We start from the raw sequence: 20,128 nt of genomic DNA on the forward strand, positions 1-20,128 counted from the left end.
TTGGCCTTGTTGGGTCTCATCAGTGAAGAGGAGCTTAGGTCTCTAGGCCTGGCAGGCACGGGACCCACGTCTGGGCATACCCTTCCCACTCAGGGTGACAAAGCAAAAACAAAGATGTGATGGCTAGAAGATGAAGATCGATAGTATCGAGGGTTGCCCAGAGCAATGCCAGAAGTTAATATTCATTCTAAACCTTCCAGCCATCACCTTTGCCTTGTCACACAGAGTGGGACGGGTATGCCCAGACATGCGTCCAGTGCCTGCTGGGCCTTGAGACCCAAGCTACTCCTCACTGATGAGGCCCAACAAGGCCGAAACATGTTTGGGGATGCTTGTGGTCTCGTGCAGAAGGGATGTGACCAAGGCTAATTTGCATATGGTCTTTCCCCTTCTGTAATGGCTTGGCAAGCGAAGAACCATGGTCCGGGGGGTTGCCCAGAGAAATGCCAGAGGTTAAGATGTATTCTAAACCTTCTAGCCATCATCTCTCTGTTTTTGCTTTGCCACCACTTTTTAAGCCCACTAGCTACCCCCGTCAGCCCAACAACCAGCAGCAAGAGACTGTATGGCTAATGTAGCAAATAGGTAGCTCTCCAGCTGCTGCTTAAATACAATTTCGCAATCCACAGCTAGCTTTTGGCTGTCCTGTCCAAAGGATTTTCTTTGTCTTATATAACCTCACAAAGTATTATCTAGCACTATTCGATGAATGTTCACACTTTGGAGTGGCAGTACAGCATGTCAGCATTACTTCCAAATGAGTATGAGCAGTATAGTATGCAATATTAACACTCTAAAGCGTGACGGGCGCGTGCGTTCATATGATGTAGTTATGCGCGCAGGAGGTACAGCTCATGAAAACAACTGTTCAGGACATAGAGTGCAGAGGCTGACTTGACATGAAAGCCTTTCACGCACACATACGAAATACAGTGAAATCCTACCCATGCTGGAGGGATACCCACAAGAGGATCTTCTGTCGCAAATACAATAAACCATGAGTTCACCTAATGGAACTGAAATGCCTCAGGAAGAAATGTCCAGAAACCATCCCACAATGAGCCATAAAAGCCATAACAATAGAGTTAGGTGTTCTATAACTGCCACATAGCGTGGCATAATGTATGTAAAATGCACCACAATGGCTGCCTGTGTCCCGTACTCAAACACGCGTTTCAAGGCATGAGGCTCCTCACCTTCACAGTGCTCTTTAAAGCCAAGGTGCTCAAAAATCGGAAAGGGCGGTCGGTCGGCAATGTCCTCAGATTTGTGAATAAGCGCCTCCTTCATCACCTCGAACCCATTCAGCACCACTGCGTTTGTCCAGCAGAACTGGAGGCTGAACACGTCCCCATACTTCTTACGGAGCTGCAAAGAAAGAAAGGTGTTAACCAGTGGCATCATGGCTCTGGCAATGTGTCTGGATGATTTTCCGCACGCATGCGTGTCAGCCCTGAGTTCTGGGAAGAGAGTGTAAACGCTCTAGGAGACGGTTTCATCTGGGCAAACGAAAGACACGTTCTGAACAGGGATAAACACTGTGCTTCCGCCTGGTAAGGCAGACGGGTTGTCCCACTCCAGGCCTCGAGGGTCGAAACCTGACAGGTTTTCAGGAAGCCCCCAATTAATATTCATGAAGGAAAATTGGCCACATTTAGAATCATTCTATGCAAATTCATCTCGCATATCAAGATATGATATGACATGGCATTTATAACGCGCCTATGCACAAGTGTTTCAAGGCACGACAAGGCAAGGGAGGGGGAACAGCGGGAAGACAGAGACAACGATCCTACTAGGCCAGGTGTCATTCAGATCGCGCAAGTGCATGGGAAGGGGGAAAGTGCGGGGGCGGGGAGGGGACAGTGCAGTACATGGGATAATTGAATAAATAAACAATAAGTATAAGTACAGCCAGTGGTGGCAAGTGCAAGGGTAAGTGCAGACATTAGGTGTCAAGTGCTGGTAGTGGGACAGCAGGGATACAGAAATCAGTCCCCGAGTGCGGGGGTTGCCAGGAAGGCAGTGCAGGTGTGCGACTGGCAGGGGAGGGGGCATGGGCCCGAGATCAGAGGGTGGGCAGGTAACCAGTGCAGTTTCAGTTTCAGCCAGGAAAGTCAGCAGGAGAGAGGAGGAAAAAAAGCAGAAGCAAAGAGAAAGGTTTTGAAGTGCTTCCGGAACCGGAGATGGTTCTCCTCAAGTTTCAAGGAAGGCAGGGTGGCTGTTCCAGAGGGAGGCCCCAGCCGAAGAAAGAGATCTACCACCAACTCGTTGCTTGGAGAAGCGACCGACCCTGAGGGAGTTGGAGGCGGATGAGTGAAGAGCTCCAGAAGGAAGATATTTAGGAAGAGAGAGTTGAAGGTATTGAGGCCCCAGGACCCAGAAGGCCTTGTGGACAATGCAGAGTCTCGCAGTACTGTTCTGGATGAGTTGCAGAGGGCAGAGAGTAGAAGCAGGCAAATTTAGAAAGAGGTTGTTGCAATAGTCCAGCCTAGAGAGAACCAGAGCGCTAGAGACAGTGAGCTTCTGGGAGAAGGAAAGGAAAGGAAGAATACCTGTGAGGAGGTGCAGCTGGTAGTGTGAGTTCCTAGAGACGTCAGAGATGTGAGGAGAGAAGGAGAGCGTGGAGTGAAGATGACTCGAGGGTTTTAGCCTCACAGGTGGGAGCAGGAAGAGGGCCAAGAGAGGCTGGCCAGAGAGTGACAGGAAAGGGGGGAACGGGTGTGCCGATGAGGAGAATCTCAGTCTTACTGGCATTAAGGCAGAGATCATTGGCGGCGCACCTCTCCTGGATGGTAGATAGACAGTCAGAGATGAGAGAGGGAGAAGAGGTGGCTGAAGGTAGCCTGAAAATGAGCTGAGTGTCATCCGCATATCACTAGAAGTTGAGGCAGAGCACGGCAATGCGGTGGGCAAGAAGTGCCAGGTATTGGTTCAACAGCCAGGGAGAGAGGTTAGACCCCTGGGGAACACCACAGGTAGAGATAGAGATAGAGGAGAGGAAGGACCCAAGTTGAACCTGGGAGGGTCGATCAGAGAGGAAAGAAGGATGGCATGGTTGACTGTGTCAAAGGCAGAAGAGAGATTGAGTAAGATGAGGACACATGGGGTGTTGGAATCAAGGTTGGGGAGCAGGTCTTCACGGATGTTCAGGAGAGCAGTTTTCGTGCTTCTGGCAGCTCTCAAGCCAGACTGATAATCAAGGAGACAACCAACAGATTCAGTGTGAAGATTGAGCTGGGAGATGGCCAGCTTTCCCAGGAGTTTGCCCAGGAACGGAGTGATGGAGATTGGACGATAGTTAGCGGGGCAGGACAGGTCGGCAGAGGGTTTCTTAAGAAGAGGGTGCACAAGGGAGTGCTTCGGAGGGGGAAGGGAAGACTCCAGTGGCGAAGGAGTGGTTGCAGAAGTCGGCCAGAGCAGGAGCCAGGGAGTCAATGTGGTCCTTGATGGTTTTGGAGGAAGAGGGATGAACTTGTTTTGACGAGACTTTCATAGATCAGACTTGTCTAGAAACCTCAGCTGGAGAGAACAGGGGAAAGGCAGAGAAGGAAGGAGGAGAGGTGGGCGAAGAAGGGCCACAGGAAGAGCCGGGAGTAGAGGGAGGAAGGGGAAAGGAGGAGAGAGAGGACAGGATGTCCTGAGTTTTAGAGATGAAATGAGAAGCCAGTGCCGTGCAGAGGGCCTGGGAAGGACAGGAGAGGTTGAGACTGCAGCTGGATTGGCCAGTTCTTTGCAGATTTTAAAGAGTTCAGGCGAGTTGTTAGAAGACCACGGAGATGCAGACTTGGATTTGGGCTCTCTTCTTGGTGCGGACAGGGAGACGGTATTGCTTTTGGAGCAGGCGGCAGGCCAGTTTGTCAGAGGATGTACCGGAAGCACGCCATTTCCTCTCAGCCATCCTGTACTTGCATTTAAGGGTCACAAGGTCTGAGTCATATCAAGAGTTGCACTTGCCTTTGGGCTTCAAGCGGATCCTTATGACAGGGGCAAGAACACCACGAGTATCAGATATAGCAGTGTGAAGCATGGAAAGGGCTGTGTCAGGGTGTGAGTCAGCCAAGGGGGTTGGGGGGTTAGAAGGTGGCCGCGAAAGCCTCACCCGACACATGCTTCATGGGTCGGATAACCAAGAAGGTAGGTGGCAGTTGGTTTGGCCTGAGGGGTAGAGAGGGTGAGCTGGGAGAAAAGGAGAAAGTGATCACTCCAGGAGAGAGGAGTGGGGATAGAAAGGGGAAGGTCTGAGGAGATCAGTGTACCCTGCAGAATGAGTCGGGCCAGAGGGGATAATAGAGAGTGAGAGAGAGTTGCTAAGGTTGCAAAAGAGTCCAGAGGAAGGACAGGAAGCATCCAGGTGGCTGTTGAAGTCTCCAAGAAGGAGGAGTTGAGTGGTTGAGACCAGGAGGGAAGAGGAGAGTTCAGCCCACTCAGAGAGGAAGGAGGAGATCTGACCAGGTGGCCTATAAATAGTAGCCACAGTAAGAATGGCTAGGAGAGAGAGAGCCTGCAGACAAGGCATTCGAAAGAGGAGTAGGCCTGCGTAGGAATGACAGAGGCAGGAATCCACTCGGGGAAGATCAGGGCTAAACCCCCTCCGGAACGGTTGGACCTGGGCGTGGAGAGGATCTTGTAGCCGTCAGAGAGGAGAGTGTCAAAGCTCATGACAGAGATGGCCGTGAACCATGTCTCGGTGAGACCGAGGACATCAAGGTCAAGTTCCTCCAGAAGGAGGCAGATTTCGGATGAGTGTTTGACAGCTGAGCGAGGGTTTAGAGTGGCAATATGGAGAAGATTGCCGTCCTTGAAAGACTTCCAGGGAGGGGTACAAATCAGAGGTATGCCCTGCAGGGGTGTAGAAGAAGCCCGAGGGGGAGGGGTAGAAAAGATAGGAGGAGAGGGCAAGGTAACCAAGGAGGAGGCAGCAGGGGGAGGCGAGGAAGCTGTTGAGGGGAGAGGTGACAGCAGGAGAAGAAAGGAAAAGCAGGAGAAGAAAGGAAATTGATGAGGTGAGGGAAGCGTCTATTGAAGAGAAGAAGTTTGGCCTGAAGGCCTTGGACCAAGACGGTACCATTCACATAAACATTGAGAGGAGTGGAAGGAGGCCAAGAGGGCCTCCCACTGGGTGCCACCATTAATGGGAGAGGAAGAGAAGGGAGAGAGCACAGAGACCAAATGTAGGGTCCATAGGTCTGGCACGGGAATGACAAAGAGGATGTTGGTGAAAGTTTGCCTGGAGGAGGCACTGGTATAGGTGTCAGCAATAGGGAGGCCTGGGTTGGAGACCAGGATGTCCTTTTTAAACTTCTTCCTACTGGATTTAGTGAGGAGAGTAGGATAGTCGATAGAGGAGCAGTTAGAGAAGATAGGAGAGACAGAGAGCACCATACAGTAGGAAGGGAGAGGAGAGAAGAGGAAGGGAGAACACTAGGGAAGGAATGTTAGACAGAATCCTATGCAGTACCCTTTGGGAACACTACACAAGAATAAGACTACAAGGGGCAGCACAAATTCACCTTTGGTACAAGCCTGTGCCACAAAGCAAAAGTGGTAGCAGTGACTGAGCAGCCAGACTTATCTCAAGAGTAAGTGAGCAGTATCAAATAGTTTCACAAAGGACAGCAATTACTGTGATTCAGACAAACACTAACTCAAGGTTTTCAAGTAAAAGAATATACATTTATTTTACCCTTCAGTTGTGTAACGTTAAACTATTATAAGCAGTATAAAAAAAATCACATTCTTAATACACCACACCACTCCCAATAGTTTTCAGACAAGTTAGGCTCACAAAATGAAGTGGGAGCAAAATGGCCCTCTGATAATTAAAAAAGGGAGGGAAAGACAAAGTTAGGTAGAAATTGAACCACACCAACAGGTAAGTACTCAGGGCAATTGAACAAGAGACACTACAGTGATAGGATCAGGTAAGAAAGGCTTAGGGCCAAAGTCAATGGGACAAAAGTCTTTTGCTCAAGATCATAGTTCAGCGTAGTTCGCGGTAAAGTTCGTGCCACGGATTCCGGACGAGGTTGGTTGGCAGAAAAGTTAGTTCAAAGATAAGAGAAGGACAAGCCCTCGGGTTGGAGAAAGATTTCAAACACTTTCACCGCGGCTGAATGAAACAAACAACCAGATTTGCACAGTACCTTAAAACGGAGAGGGAGCCCTTACTGCTCCGGACGTTCCTGGTAGTTCCTGCAGGCTCACGGTTCCTGAAGCGACTGTCGGACTGACACGAAGTAGGAAGCTGGAGGGTCCTGCGCTACCCAGTGAAGAAACCAGCAGCGGAGCAAAACAACGAATAAAAGGTGCGCTCCTTAAAACCCAAGCAGGGTCCGACCTTCCTGGCTATCCGGCCCACTGTAGCTCTCTACAGCGAATTTGACCAGAGGAGGGTGTCCTGGATTGCAGTTTGGGCGAAGTGGTTGGTCTCACCAGCTCAGGGGAAGAAGTTTGCTGGAGGATCTTCTCTGTTGTTGGAGTTTGAGGATTCAGACCTGCAGCAGGGCTTCACCGGGCGGTTCAGCCGTGGTAGAGGTCCTCTTCCATCAGCTCCTCGTCGATTCTTTCGTTCCAGTGGCGACTCTACTCTTCCAGACCCAGAGACCTACTTTTTATGCAGTTTCCCCCATTCACACAACCTGGCTGTCAATCACACAGCAGGGTGGCTGTCCTGGCAAGGACAGTCGCCCAGCCAATCAAACAGGAGTGCGACTCGGGTGATCACGGGAACCCATGGCAGGGGTCCGAAGACCCCTCCCTCACATCCTGCCTACCCAGACTTTCAGGTGCCTAAAGGAGGGCTTATGTGCAGAAGCTTGCGAAAAGACGGTGAACAAAGGAACCAAACCTAGTTTGGCGCGTAGAGACGAACAAAAGAAAGACTTTACCAAAAAGAAATGGCGACTAAATCCAGCCGGAACAATATTAAAATCAATATGGTCAAGCGGGTTTAAGTTCAAGGCTAATATAATAGCCCAAAACAATACCATGGTTATATAACATAACTGCGATAGAAAAAATAGGGTAGTTACCACTGCCACTAGCCAAGTCGTAATGGAAAGGGAGCGAAACAGTGCTCCAAGAGGGACAGACAAAAAGGGGTAAGATTTAACCCTTTCCAATACTCCATCTAAGATGGGGTGTACTGGGTCTGTGGTTTAAAGAGACTAAGTAAAGTTAATGGCAACTTTACATGTTTCTGAGAGACAGTAGTCAGTCCCAGAAACTGGAGTCAGGGGGAAGTCTTAAAAACAACCCTGTGTCACTGCACTGAGGGTGCTATGTAACACACACAAGAAAGTGGTGTCTATGGAGTAGGTGAGGCTCCATAGCCCAAGATCACACAAAATGTCAAACACACATAGCAAAACAAATGTAAGAGTGGGAAAAAAAGGCTCTTACCAGGTGAAAAAAATAAACCCCAAAAATCCACCAAAGCTGCTGGGGGACACATTAGGTAAGGGAAATCAGCCATTTATGAGAATTCTCCCTAACACTCGCCCCCCCCCAGAATAAGGGACAGGAGGATGTAATCCACTCCTAGATGAATCTCTACCTCTAGTCAGTTAAAAACATCCTAGAGAGACCATCAGCATTTTGGTGATGACATTCTTTATTTGTAGACTATATGACCTACAAACCTGATGAGGTACATCACTCTTTCTTAATGTATAGGGGATCTGATCTAACAGTCCCTCTGAAGTTGTAACAACCTCTGAACTTACAATAGGCTTTTTCAAGGGGTCCTTAGAAAGGAATCCCTTACATCTAGACGGGCCTCCATGGTTCCTCACCACCTCTCTCACAAGAGCAGGTTGGGTCTCAGGTATCTTGGTGGAAGGAGAGGTGGTCAAGCAAGGTACATGCTGTAACTTCCTCTGAGATCCGACCTTACCTATTTTAGAGGTTTCCCTCCTAACATTAGGATTTACACGGGAGTCTTCAGTAGAAGCATGAACAGTCAAGGTTTTTAGCCTTAAACCTATTTTTTCTGGTTTTCCACCAGCTTTGAGAAATACCAGTTCTCTCAGGCCTAGAGAGGTGTCCAATTTGTCTATCCACCTCTTCCTCAGAAGCAGGGGGAGACAAAGACCTTACAATAGGATGGGCAATGATGGAGCTTGGTTGGGGCTCATATTTCCCTACTATACTAGCCTCAGAGTTGCCTGGGTTAGAGGTAAACTTACTAACACCAAGGCTTGTAGTGGGGTTCTCTGTAGAGGTTCCCACAGGCTCAGAGTGGTCTCTTAAGGTTGCCTCTCTAGCCAATTTGGTGTGGTTCTGTTTTCTCTCACTGGGAGGCCTGGGGGTACTGGATACTACTACCAGAGCTTTTAGATCATTCCCCAACAGAACTCTTACAGGCACCTCATTCTGGACACTGACAGGGATCCTCACTGTCATATTATTACACTGAATGAGAGCTGGCAGAATTGGAACCAGTTTGACAGGGCCTCCAGAAAATTTAGTGGGACCTTTGGGTGCCTTAGCAACATCTTCAGGCTTGAAAAAGCTTTCATCCACTACTGTTTTGCTGGCCCCAGTGTCTCTCCTGGCAGGAGTATCCTGGCCATTGACAAAAACACTGTCCATATAATATTCCCTAGAGTTTTCTGGTATGGAGTTGTACACATCCATATTCTGTTTCTTACCCAGACCCATGGACTCTAAGGATACAGTTGCCTGAAGACCCAAGGGTGCTTCAGCAAATAGTTCAAAGTGGGCACTAGCCATTTGTACTTCTTCCTCTGGGGAGAAGGCTAAGAAGGCAGTGCTGATCCCTGCAGGTTAACCCTTGCACCTGGGATCTCCTTTGACATGGTCAGTTGACCCACAACCATAGCATTTACCAAATGCTCTCTGGAATTGTGGCCTCTGCTGATCTCCCTCTGGTTGAGCACCAGAGTATTCACTAGCCCTATTTGGTTTCCCATGTGACTTACCCTGGTTATGTTTGGGGACCTCTTCTGGATGGGAGGTATTCAAATTCTCCTTGTTATCTTTCTTTGGCTGTTTTCACTCATCCTTCTTCTGAGTAGCCCCAGAATCCTTGTGAGCAGCCCTGTTGGCAACCCACAAGTCATCAGCCTTAGCTAGCTTCTTTGGATCTATCTCCTTAGTATCATTTAAGTGCTATCTGAGCTCAGGAGAGCAGACATCAAAAATAGACTCCAACATAACAAGATTCCTCATACCTTCATAAGTGTTCACTCTGTAACCCTTAATCCAGCCAGCTAGGTTTTTCAAACACTCACAGACCCAGGTAGCCCAAGGGTTACCATCATGCTTTTTGAGGGTCCTAAACCTCTTAAGGTACTGGGAAGGGGTCTTCCAAAATCTAGCAATTAAAGCTAGCTTCACACACTCATAATCCAGTCTATCCACCTCCCCCACTTCCATTACAACATCAGATGCAACAGGGGGCAGCCTAGAGAAGAGCCAGGGAAGCAACTGATTCCCTGTAATGTCTTGAATCCCATGGTTATATTCAAACATTGCCAACCAATCCAAAATATCAATCTTAACATCATACATACCCACAATTTCTTTAGGAATACGGGGTCTCTTAGGACTGGAAGACCTAGAGGACTCTGGGAGAGAAGCATTTTCAAGAGATAATTTCTTCATTTGAAGTTCATGATTCAACTCCATTCCTCTGAGTTTAGGTTATTGATGTTTCTGTTCAGTTTGAGCATTTAAATGTTTGAATTCTAGTTCAAGCCTCATCTTTTCTAGAGTGATGAATTCAGGACTGAGTGTAGGACCTGTGGAGGTCCCAGTGGACATGGGTTGAGGTTGCTGAGCAGGCAAGGGAGCAGTGAGGCCTACATTAGGAGGCACATCTGCCTCTTCCAACTCATCATTAATAGACATATTATCATCCTCAATACTTTCCACATTTGCTAGAGAGTCAGGTATTAAAGACCCACTCCCTAGACTTTGGTTCTTTAACACCTTTTCAACTAATTCTGACGTTTTGCCTTTAGCAGAGAGTTTCATTTCTTCACACAAATATCTTAAATGATTTGCAGTGTAACTCAGGAGGGTCTCCTGATTGTGGCTATCCATATCAGACATGATTAATATTGCTTTTTAGTGATGTTAGCCTTGTGGTTAGTTGATCCAAGGTAATAACAGCACTCTAAGTGTACTATACTTTGATCCTCACCACTGTACACCAGTGTTAGGCAGAATCCTATGGAGTACCCTTAGGGAACACCACACAAGATTAAGACTACAAGGGGCAGCACAAATTCACCTTTGATACAAGCCTGTGCCACAAAGAAAAAGTGGTAGCAGTTACTGAGCAGCCAGACTTATCTCAAGAGTAAGTGAGCAGTATCAAATAGTTACACAAAGGACAGCAATTACTGTGATTCAGGCAAACACTGACTCAAGGTTTTCAAGTAAAAGAATATACATTTATTTTACTCTTCAGTTGTATAACGTTACACTATTATAAGCAGTTTAAAAATCACACTCTTAATACACCACACCACTCCCAATAGTTTTCAAACAGGTTAGGCTCACAAAATGAAGTGGAAGCAAAATGGCACTCTGATCATTAAAAAAGGGAGGGAAAGACAAAGTTAGGTAGAAATTGAACCACACCAACAGGTAAGTACTTGGGGCAATTGAACAAGAGATACTCCAGTGATAGGATCAGGTAAGAAAGGCTTAGGGCCAAAGTCAATGGGACAAAAGTCTTTTGCTCAAGATCTCACAGTTCAGGGTAGTTTTCGGTAAAGTTCGTGCCACGGATTCCGGACGAGGTTGGTTGGCAGAAAAGTTAGTTCAAAGAGAAGAGAAGGACAAATCCTCAGGATGGAGAAAGATTTCAAACACTTTCACTGTGGCTGAAGGAAACAAACAACCGGATTTGCACAGTACCTTAAAACGGAGAGGGAGCTCTTACTGCGGCGGACGTTCCTGGTAGTTCCTGCAGGCTCACGGTTCCTGAAGCGACTGTCGGACTGACATGAAGTAGGAAGCTGGAGCAAAACAACAAATAAAAGGTGCGCTACTTAAAACCCAAGGAGGGTCCGACCTTCCTGGCTGTCCGGCCCACTGTAGCTCTGTACAGCGAATTCGACCAGAGGAGGGGTCCTGGCTTGAAGTTTGGGCAAACTGGTCGGTCCCACCAGCTCAAGGGAAGAAGTTTCCTGGAGGATCTTCTCTGTCCTTGGAATTCAAGGATTCAGACCTGCAGCAGGGCTTCATCGGGCAGTTCAGTCGTGGTAGGGCTCCTCTTCCATCAGCTCCTCGTCGGTTCTTGCGTTCCAGTGGCGACTCTGCTCTACCAGACCCAGAGACCTGCTTTTTATGCAGTTTTCGCCCATTCACACAGCCTGGTTGCCAATCACACAGCAGGGTGGCTGTCCTGGCAAGGACAGTCGCCCAGTCAATCAAGCAGGAGTGCGACTTGGGTTACCAAGGGAACCCATGGCAGAGGTCCGAAGACCCCTCCCTCACATCCTGCCTACCTAGACTTTCAGGCAGAAGCCCGCGAAAAGACGGTGAACAAAGGAAGCAAACCTGGTTTGGCGCGTAGAGACGAACACAAGAAAGACTTTACCAAAAAGAAATGGCGACTAAACCCAGCCGGAACAATATTAAAATCAATATGGTCAAGCAGGTTTAAGTTCGAGGCTAATATAATAGCCTAAAACAATACCATGGTTATATAACATATCCGCGGTAGAGAAAATAGGGTAGTTACCACTGCCACCAGCCAACTCTTAATGGAAAGGGAGCGAAACAGTGCTCCAAAAGGGACAGACAAAAAGGGGTAAGATTTAACCCTTTCCAATACTCCATGTAAGATGGAGTGTACTGGGTCTGTGGTTTAAAGAGACTAAGGGGGTTATTCTAGTTGGGCGGTAAGGGATACCGGGCACCATTAAGGAGACCGGTGCCAGTAATCCCTTACCGTCCAATTCCGAGATCCCTTAGCGGGAACCGTAAAGGACGTGTGGTCTGACCATACGTCCTTTACGGGTCCCACTAAGGGACCAGGGCGCAAATGACAGGCCTGCTATTCGCAGGCCCGTTACTAGTGCCTTTCCCATTCCCATTGAGCACTATGGGGGCTCCAATGGGAATGGGGAATAGTTGGTTCAATGGGGACTTACTGGTCCCTCCAGGGTAGGAATGACCCAGTAAGTCCCCATTGAACCAGACCGGTGCCGGACCCGGTATTGGAGGCAGCCATGCTGCTAATATCACCAGGGCTACCTCCAATCTCGGAATGAGGCCCTAAGTAAAGTTAATGGCAACTTTACATGTTTCTGGGAGACAGTAGTCAGTCCCAGAAACTGGAGTCAGGGGGAAGTCTGAAAGACAACCCTGTGTCACTGCACTGAGGGTGCTGTGTAACACACACAAGAAAGTGGTGTCTATGGAGTAGGTGAGGCTCCATAGCCCAAGATCACACAAAATGTCAAACACACATAGCAAAACACATGTAAGAGTGGGAAAAAAAGGCTCACACTCTTACCAGGTAGAAAAAATAAACCCCAGAAATCCAGCAAAGCTGCTGAGGGATTCATTAGGTAAGGGAAATCAGCCATTTATGAGAATTCTCCCTAACAAGGTCACAGGGCAGGGTGCAAGCAGACGAGACAGAGAGAGGCGAGACAAGTTGGCAGTTGGACAAGATGACAGACACTCAGATTTTAAGACTATCACAATGCAATTTTAAAAACAGGAGAAAGCACACCTGAATTTGAGAGTCGTGACTAGAGGGGGAAAAATGCCTCGGTTTCGCAATGCAATTTTAAGTGCTGTCACAATGCAATTTTTAAAACAAGAGAAAAACACAAATAAGTTTGAGAATACTGAATAGAGGGGAAAAGGTCTAGGTTTCACAAACCAATTTTAAGTACTTTCACAATGCAATTTTGTTTTAAAACAGGAGAAAAATACAACTAAGTTTGAGAATCCTGAATAGAGGGGGAAAGGCCTAGGTGTAACAAAGCAATTTTAAGTACTTTCACAATGCAATTTTTAAAACATGAGAAAAACACAACTAAGTTTGAAAATCCTGAATAGAGGGGAAAAGGCCTAGGTTTCACAAAGCAATTTTAAGTACTTTCACAATACAATTTTTAAAATAGGAGAAAAACACAACTAAGTTTGAGAGTCTGCTATGTGGACAGGGTGTGCAGGGTAGCTTGCGGGTCTAGACCTGGTTGATGCCTGGCAACTGGCTTCCCCTGCGGGCACCTCCAGACACAACCAGGAGCCGCCTCTATGGGATCTGCCCTTTGCCTAGGGCCCGTAGCTGTGGAGGCTGTCGGGCAGGGGCTGCCCTGCGAAGGTCAGTAATGAAAGAGGGGGTGGACAATCAGGGTGGTGGGCGGGCTGGAAGGCGGGAGGGAGCAAAACAAACACAATGAAACACAGAGGGGAGAAGGGAACGAGGGGGCAATGGAACACAAAGGAAACAGCAACAAAAAATCAAAAAGGCCCAAGGATGGTCTCACAAGCGGCAGAGTGAGGTTGCCTGCAGTCACCCGCTCAGCCAAGGTAGAATGTGTGCTGCGGGATCGTTGCAGTGACCAGGAAATCACTGCGGCCAATCAGGGTATCTCAGATCTTCAGGTCTGAAAGTATCTCAGTCCTGAAGAGCAGCAGCAGAGCAGACAGAAAAACAAACAGTGGAAAGGCAAAAGGCCTGGCTTTGTAAATGTAGAGGGCAAGGTATTTTTGTAAACCCTCCCTCTCATAGAACAAACAAGAGAAACTCAGCTTCCATCACACCAAGCGGCCCCGGGCCCACTACCCTGGCCATGAAATCTACAGACTGAACATGGGAGCATCGCCCGAGCTAGTCTATTCACCAGACTGTTTGCCTTTCCAAAGAAATGGAAGCGGGTTGGTGTGCCTCAGATAAACATCAGGGCCTTTTAAAAGCCCCTTACAGCAGGCACTTGATTTGAAAGCTGGCCATTTAGTGTTAAGGAGACAACAGCTCTCCACACTTGCCTCCCAGACCTCTCCTGCGAACTGCACCAATGTGGCCTTCTTGCTGTCTGAATGATGCCAAAAAGGCCTCTTTGGTGTTTATACTGCCACAGTCAGCAAAGTTGGAAGTTGCGGTTTGGTATCTATTTTTTAATTCATGGAACATTTGTAAAATGCCATTGTGCAAAAAGAATAAAAAAAGCTGATACAGGACATGTCGAGTAGGATGGTCCATGTCGGAAAAGGTGAAGACAGGACAAGAGCAACTTGGAAGGTCATTTTGTCAACTAATACAATGGGCGCAATCCCATGTCTTTTGCCAACCTTGTGCTCAAATCTCATTGCATTTCCTGGCGGGTCTTAGCCATCTTGCTCCCCGTGAGGAGGTGGGTCAACGAGAACCAAAACTTGTATGATTCTAGCTTTTATGTGCATGTTCTCTTATATCAGTATTTTACTTAAGCAGCAATTGTTAATCAGATAAACAGGTGGTGGTAATCTAAATTACACCAGCACTGCGACTGGGGATGGGAAAATATTTAATCTGTTACCAGTATTTCACCCAAGTATTTTAGAGTACAGTATGGTCGGTGCTGCCTGTGCCAACGCCCTGCACTGGCCACAACTGGTGTTCTGGACTGATGTGGTGGGTTCAAACAGAGGGAGGCGGCACTGCAGTAGTTACATCCCACTCAACGCTCACACCACTAAAATAACAGCCCACTAGGGAAAAAGGACCAGCACACCTCTTGCAAAGAGAACAAGGTTTATTCTCACAAAAATACAAGTGCATGCCAGCAAACAACTCTGCTGCCACAAAGCACTCTGTGAAAAACAGCATAAGCAATGGGTTATAAAGGTAAAGGTACACAGCGTCACAAGTGACGTACATCACATAGGTTACAAATCCAGGTAGGTGGTTGGTGTGACCCACATATACACATATAGCGTGCTCCCTACGGGATGCCAGGGGATTTAGCCCAGCATCTTCTGTCTATTTAGTTACACAATTCATTATTTCATAGCTTCTTCAGTGCACCTGGTACCAAGGACATGAGCAATACTTTCGAGGTTGTGATAACATCTCTGAACTACGCGAACCCCCTCTCCAATCCCAGACACGCCATGCGCCTCCACAACTTTCCCACCTGCAGCTTACATTTTTTACTTTCTCCCCTGGCACCTTGCAGCATAAATCACATGAACCGAGGGTGGGGTCAGCCCGTCTTCGGTCTGTCTGATCTTCTTGACCGATCAGCCGATATACAGTTTTATGGCCAGGGGTCTTGGGCTGGTCAGTGCACTGAAATGCATGTGTCCTGGGCTTGTGGGTCCCTTGGAGGTATAATTTACAGGTCTGGACTGGTGCTCTACAGAGATCAACCCCGTCCCTCTCTTGGCCTTGCAGGGCACATTCCTGCTGGGTTGCAGGCACTAATGATAAGACACAATGGAGAACTGCTTAATTCCAATGAATTAACCTTCTGCATGGCTTCCAGGGCTGTGAGCAGAAAACGCATGCACACCCGTCTATCCCTTGCGGTGGGATTAAGCGTACTGGCATAGCTCTAACACTAGGCCTCGATTTCAGGATGGTGTCTAACTTCTCAAATGGAGTCTCATTCCACACATACTGTTAGTACCAAGATTCAATATATTTCCACTACAATCCTGCTTCCAAGGGTCCCCTCCTCCCCCTCCATTCTCTTAGCTCCCCCACACCATCTCCTTCTAGAACCATCTCATATTAAATCACAGAGGGGCCTGGGACTTCCGCCCCTGCTCGCCAACAGTCCCCCTTTTGTTAATTCTATATTAACAAACTCCCTTGCCATCCGCTCAGCCTCATCATACCTCCATGTTCCTTTCTTGAGCACCCACACTCTACACGCTGAGCGCAAACTTTCACCCGCTTGAGCATAATGATCCGGGGTGCAGCCACCATCTCCTTCTACATCAAACCTTGTGTTCCTCATGGTTTTCAGGATCTGGTGTGGCTGTAGTAACTGTTCCAGGGGGATCCATTTTTTGCTCTATTCTCACCATGCGGGGCAAATTTGGGTCATCCGTTTTACCTGCCCACCTTTTGTACTGCGAGGTGCACTGCTTACCCCGATTGAAACCATCATCATTGCACTATTAGGGATCGCTTTAGCACAGCATCGAAGTTACAACTGACAAGTGCAGAAGATCACCAGCACAAACACCACCACTGGCACTATCCACAACTGCTCCCATCCATAACGGTGTCCATGAGGGGAGATTGTCACACCAATCACTCTTATGACTCCCTGCTTCCATCTGCATATGTTCTCCCAGGCTGTGCACGGCCTCTATTATTTGTGTGACAGACCCATTCACGGCGTTGTTTGGGGGAGCGTAAGTACAGCAGGAGTCTCCTATTTTTTTGCAAGCGCCCCCTTCCATGGCTAAGAGCAGATCAAGCACATACCGGTTCTGCAACGTCATGGCTCCCAGTTCAACCCTGATCAGGTTAAATACTTCTTCAGTGTCATTTGCCAGCTGTATCTGTTCCCATCTAACTATTTGCAGCCATTTGACATCGGCTGCTGCTTGTATTCCTGGCACTAACAGAGAAGCGAAAAATGTCTCTTCTTTATTGTACAGTTTGTATTGATCAGGTATTTTGTGAAGCTATTGAGCTGAGTTATTTGACAGATAGATCTCCTTTTCATCTTCAAAGGTATATTTTGCTTTTTTCCTGGCAAAATTCAGAAAACAGGGGGCTTTAGTGGCGACACTGAGGCGGTAGGATCTGAGGGCGGTGTGGGGGTAACCAAGCTCCCTGGTCTCATAATTAGGAATGCTTCAGGGACCACGAGGCGAGCCGAGTGCAACGTGGTCAGCGAGCATACGCCCCTCCATGATGGTGGGAGGTGCAGAAATGCCTGCTGGCCAGAGACCCAGTACATGTCCCACAGAGACCTTGCCTGCATTATAGAAGCACAGTTGATATTCTTCTTGTTTCTGCACCTTCACTGGCTTCTCCTTAGCTTCAATCCACATTAGCCTTGCCGCATGCTTCCCCCAGTACTCTTGACATGCTTTGTTTACCCTCTGAATAACTTCTTTTCTGTGTCTGATAAGTTCCCCTGCCATACAGCTTATCACAGTCTCTTCTCACCGATTGGCGACAAACCTCACTCCTTCTAGCTGCATGTATGGTCTTTGTAAGCACTGCAGGCTTCTAGCATTATGGGCACATTGATGTTGATCTGGATCCATCATCACAAGGTGTATGCTGTGCGCTTGAAACTAACGTACTTCGCAACCTACATATTGCTTGATGGACAAGACATTGAGCATCTAAAAGCGGAACTTCTTGCGGTATTAGTACCTTGGAGGTTACCAACAAATGTAGTATTAAGAAGAAAATATAGCAACTCACATTTGCCCTGTTTCCCCACAGAGCTCATGTCCATACACCAACTGTTACTCATCTCTAGATGGTGCACTTCCTCTATCATGTCGAAACCTAATCCTCAATGTTCATAATTTTTCTTAGTTTGTCTTTTAAAACGTTTTAATATGCTTGCATATGACACAGATAATGTTGCCTTAGGTAATATATCTGTATCAATTTTTTGTGCCATCACATTCCCATTTATTAACTTATTAATGTTAATTCTCAATACTGTGTTATTGTCCCCATTTTGATATGTGCATCCACCCTTGGTACACCTCCCTCGGGTATCCCCCCCTTTTATATACTCCAGCCATAAAAATGCAAAATGTTTTCAAAGGGAAATGCATCACGCAGATATACATAAGGAAAAACCACACTATTATCAGATCTTTTCATTTCATATTGTACATTAGGAATAAGCGCTTCGGTAAGTACTTGTACTTGCATTATTAGAGAAAATTAGAAGAAAACAGATAAGTTGCCCAAAACAGTGAAAGAACGAGCACATCAAATAAAACGTAAATCAAACCATCATTCCGTTAGAATAAACAATTCATAACATTTCTGTATGTAATTCATATACATATGTACAATCCGTGAATTGCCCTGCAAATTTATGCTCACTCTTAGTAGACACTACTCATGTGGTACTGTCGTAATTGTTATTGGGGGGGTGCAGCAGTCGGAGCCCTTCGTATATCAGAAAGGTGCATCCAATATCATAGCTCCCAGACCTTCACCGCAAATGGACTGGCGTACACAATGGTAAAAGGCCTGTTGTATCTTGGTTCACTCCTCCTGCGTACAAAGTTCCTAATAAAAATGTGATCACCCGGAAACAATTGAAAAGGCTGTGATGTCATTGAACCAATGCAGCACTTGTTGTTTCTTCAGACCGCCGTGTTTCCATCTGTTTAGAAATACATTTTATTGATCTAGTCAAAATAGTTAAGTAATCCTTAAATTCCTCACATAGAACGGACGCTGCCCTGGGAGCATCAGAGGCCTTCATTACAGGAGATAAAAGTGCATGTATATGCCGGCATGTTACCACCTCATGTGGCGATAAGTGATCCTTACAGGGCTGCGTGCGCAAACTGAATAAAGCAAGAGGAAAACAGTGCACCCAGTTTCTTTTATGGGTGACACACAACTTGAATAATTAGCATATTGTGCACATCCGATGCTTGATGCCCAGTAACACAATCACTTCCTTAAAATGTTTGTTATAGAAATGGGTGCCAGTGTCTGACCGCAGCACATCACAAACACCCCAGCGAGGAAACACCTCTCTTACAAAAAATGTGGCATTTAGCATCTGGATGTGCTCAAGGATCTGCCTCAACACAACAGGAGAAGGGACACACCACAGCAACCATATACCTACTCCCATTGCACTGCTCTCCCATAACAGCATAGTAATTGTAATTGGTTATTTATAACACGCTTAATACCCAGAGGTTTCTAAACACGGACCCTGGGATCGAACCTGTGTTGCTCCATGTCGTCTTGTTTTTAAAGAGAGCGTGGTGCCCGTGAGCTATCCTTCCGAGACTATATAGAGCTCCTGAACCAGATCAGTAGGGCGAGGTGTTTTCTCCTCCAATCAAGGGAGAGGGAAGATTCTAGCCTATAGCCAACCAAGGGGGCGCGCTTAGGATAATCCAGCCTACACACCCCTTTATCAAATGCATAAATAGAGACAGCTGAGGAATTAGGACACACATTCACCCACCAACCGATTGCTGGCGGAGCACTTTGCAAGAGAACTATCCATATTCCAGACTCCAGACTCCAGAAACTTGGCAAGCAGAAAGGCCCATTTCCAAAGCTGAACCATTCTCAACTTGGCCTTAAAATTCCAGAAACCAGAATTTACCCCAGACATCTAAGGGGAACCAAAGTACAGCCTGGCTGTGCTGTACTGCTTTCCTACTAAGAATTTTTGCCAGAATCCAAAGACCCAACCCAGTAGAGCCGTGCTGTGACCAGAGAGCCATTGCAGATCCAGTCCAGTACTACCGTGTGGTGACCAGAGCGCCTTGCTGATTGCAGACCAGAGCGCCTTGCTGTCCAGTCCGGTGTGCCCAGCAGAATTCCTGTCAGAAATCTTGACTGAGCTGAATCCCTGACGGTTCTGTCCAAACCTATATAGTGAGTATCCGTAGTATAGGACTGTCACTAGCCTATGCATTGTCCATAGTCATCCCTATCCAGACCCATCCTCTATGATACTCAGAACTGCATTGTTAGAATACTTTTGAACTGCCTGAACTCTCTATCTCATCCCCATTATTTCTTCTGTACTAGTAGTGTTAAACCGATCTTTGCGCTGATATATATTTTTCTGAAAAAGGCAAGCGTCTCGGCAGGCAAAAACCATCCAGAGACGTCCTGGGCTGGTGGCTGTGCTGTTGTGTGGTTTGCTTCTTCATAGTCCATCCCTAGTGTAAAGAAATCCTGTTTGTCTTTTTAAAAGCGCATCCTTGTTTTACAATTTGCCTCTATATGAAAAAAACAACGTCCATAACTTCTCCAATTTAAGTGTCTGCTTGTAGCAAACATCCTAAGCTTTCCAAAGAACCCAAACCCGCATCTCAAATCCTTATAGTTTTCCCGCGATTACTGCACGCGGAAATGTTTGCCGCAAATTAGCTTTTCATTGCACCCAACCTCAAAATTAAGTTTTCCCATTGCTTATAACTCTCAAATCATTGCTAGTATTTGTCTGCA

General features: G+C 47.0%; 1 protein-coding gene across 1 annotated transcript in view; it reads right to left on the minus strand.

Annotated features, from left to right (window-relative positions):
• Positions 1-20,128, minus strand: part of LOC138581422 (cytochrome P450 2D15-like) — a 271,254-nt gene that overhangs the window by 206,984 nt on the left and 44,142 nt on the right. The window contains exon 2 of the mRNA XM_069652738.1: positions 1,197-1,368. Coding sequence (XP_069508839.1) covers positions 1,197-1,368 — 172 coding nt within the window. The remainder of the gene's footprint in view (positions 1-1,196; positions 1,369-20,128) is intronic.

This window comes from Ambystoma mexicanum, chromosome 3p, assembly GCF_040938575.1.
Source record: "Ambystoma mexicanum isolate Mex_15411 chromosome 3p, UKY_AmexF1_1, whole genome shotgun sequence".
Classification (NCBI taxonomy): Eukaryota; Metazoa; Chordata; class Amphibia; order Caudata; family Ambystomatidae; genus Ambystoma; species Ambystoma mexicanum.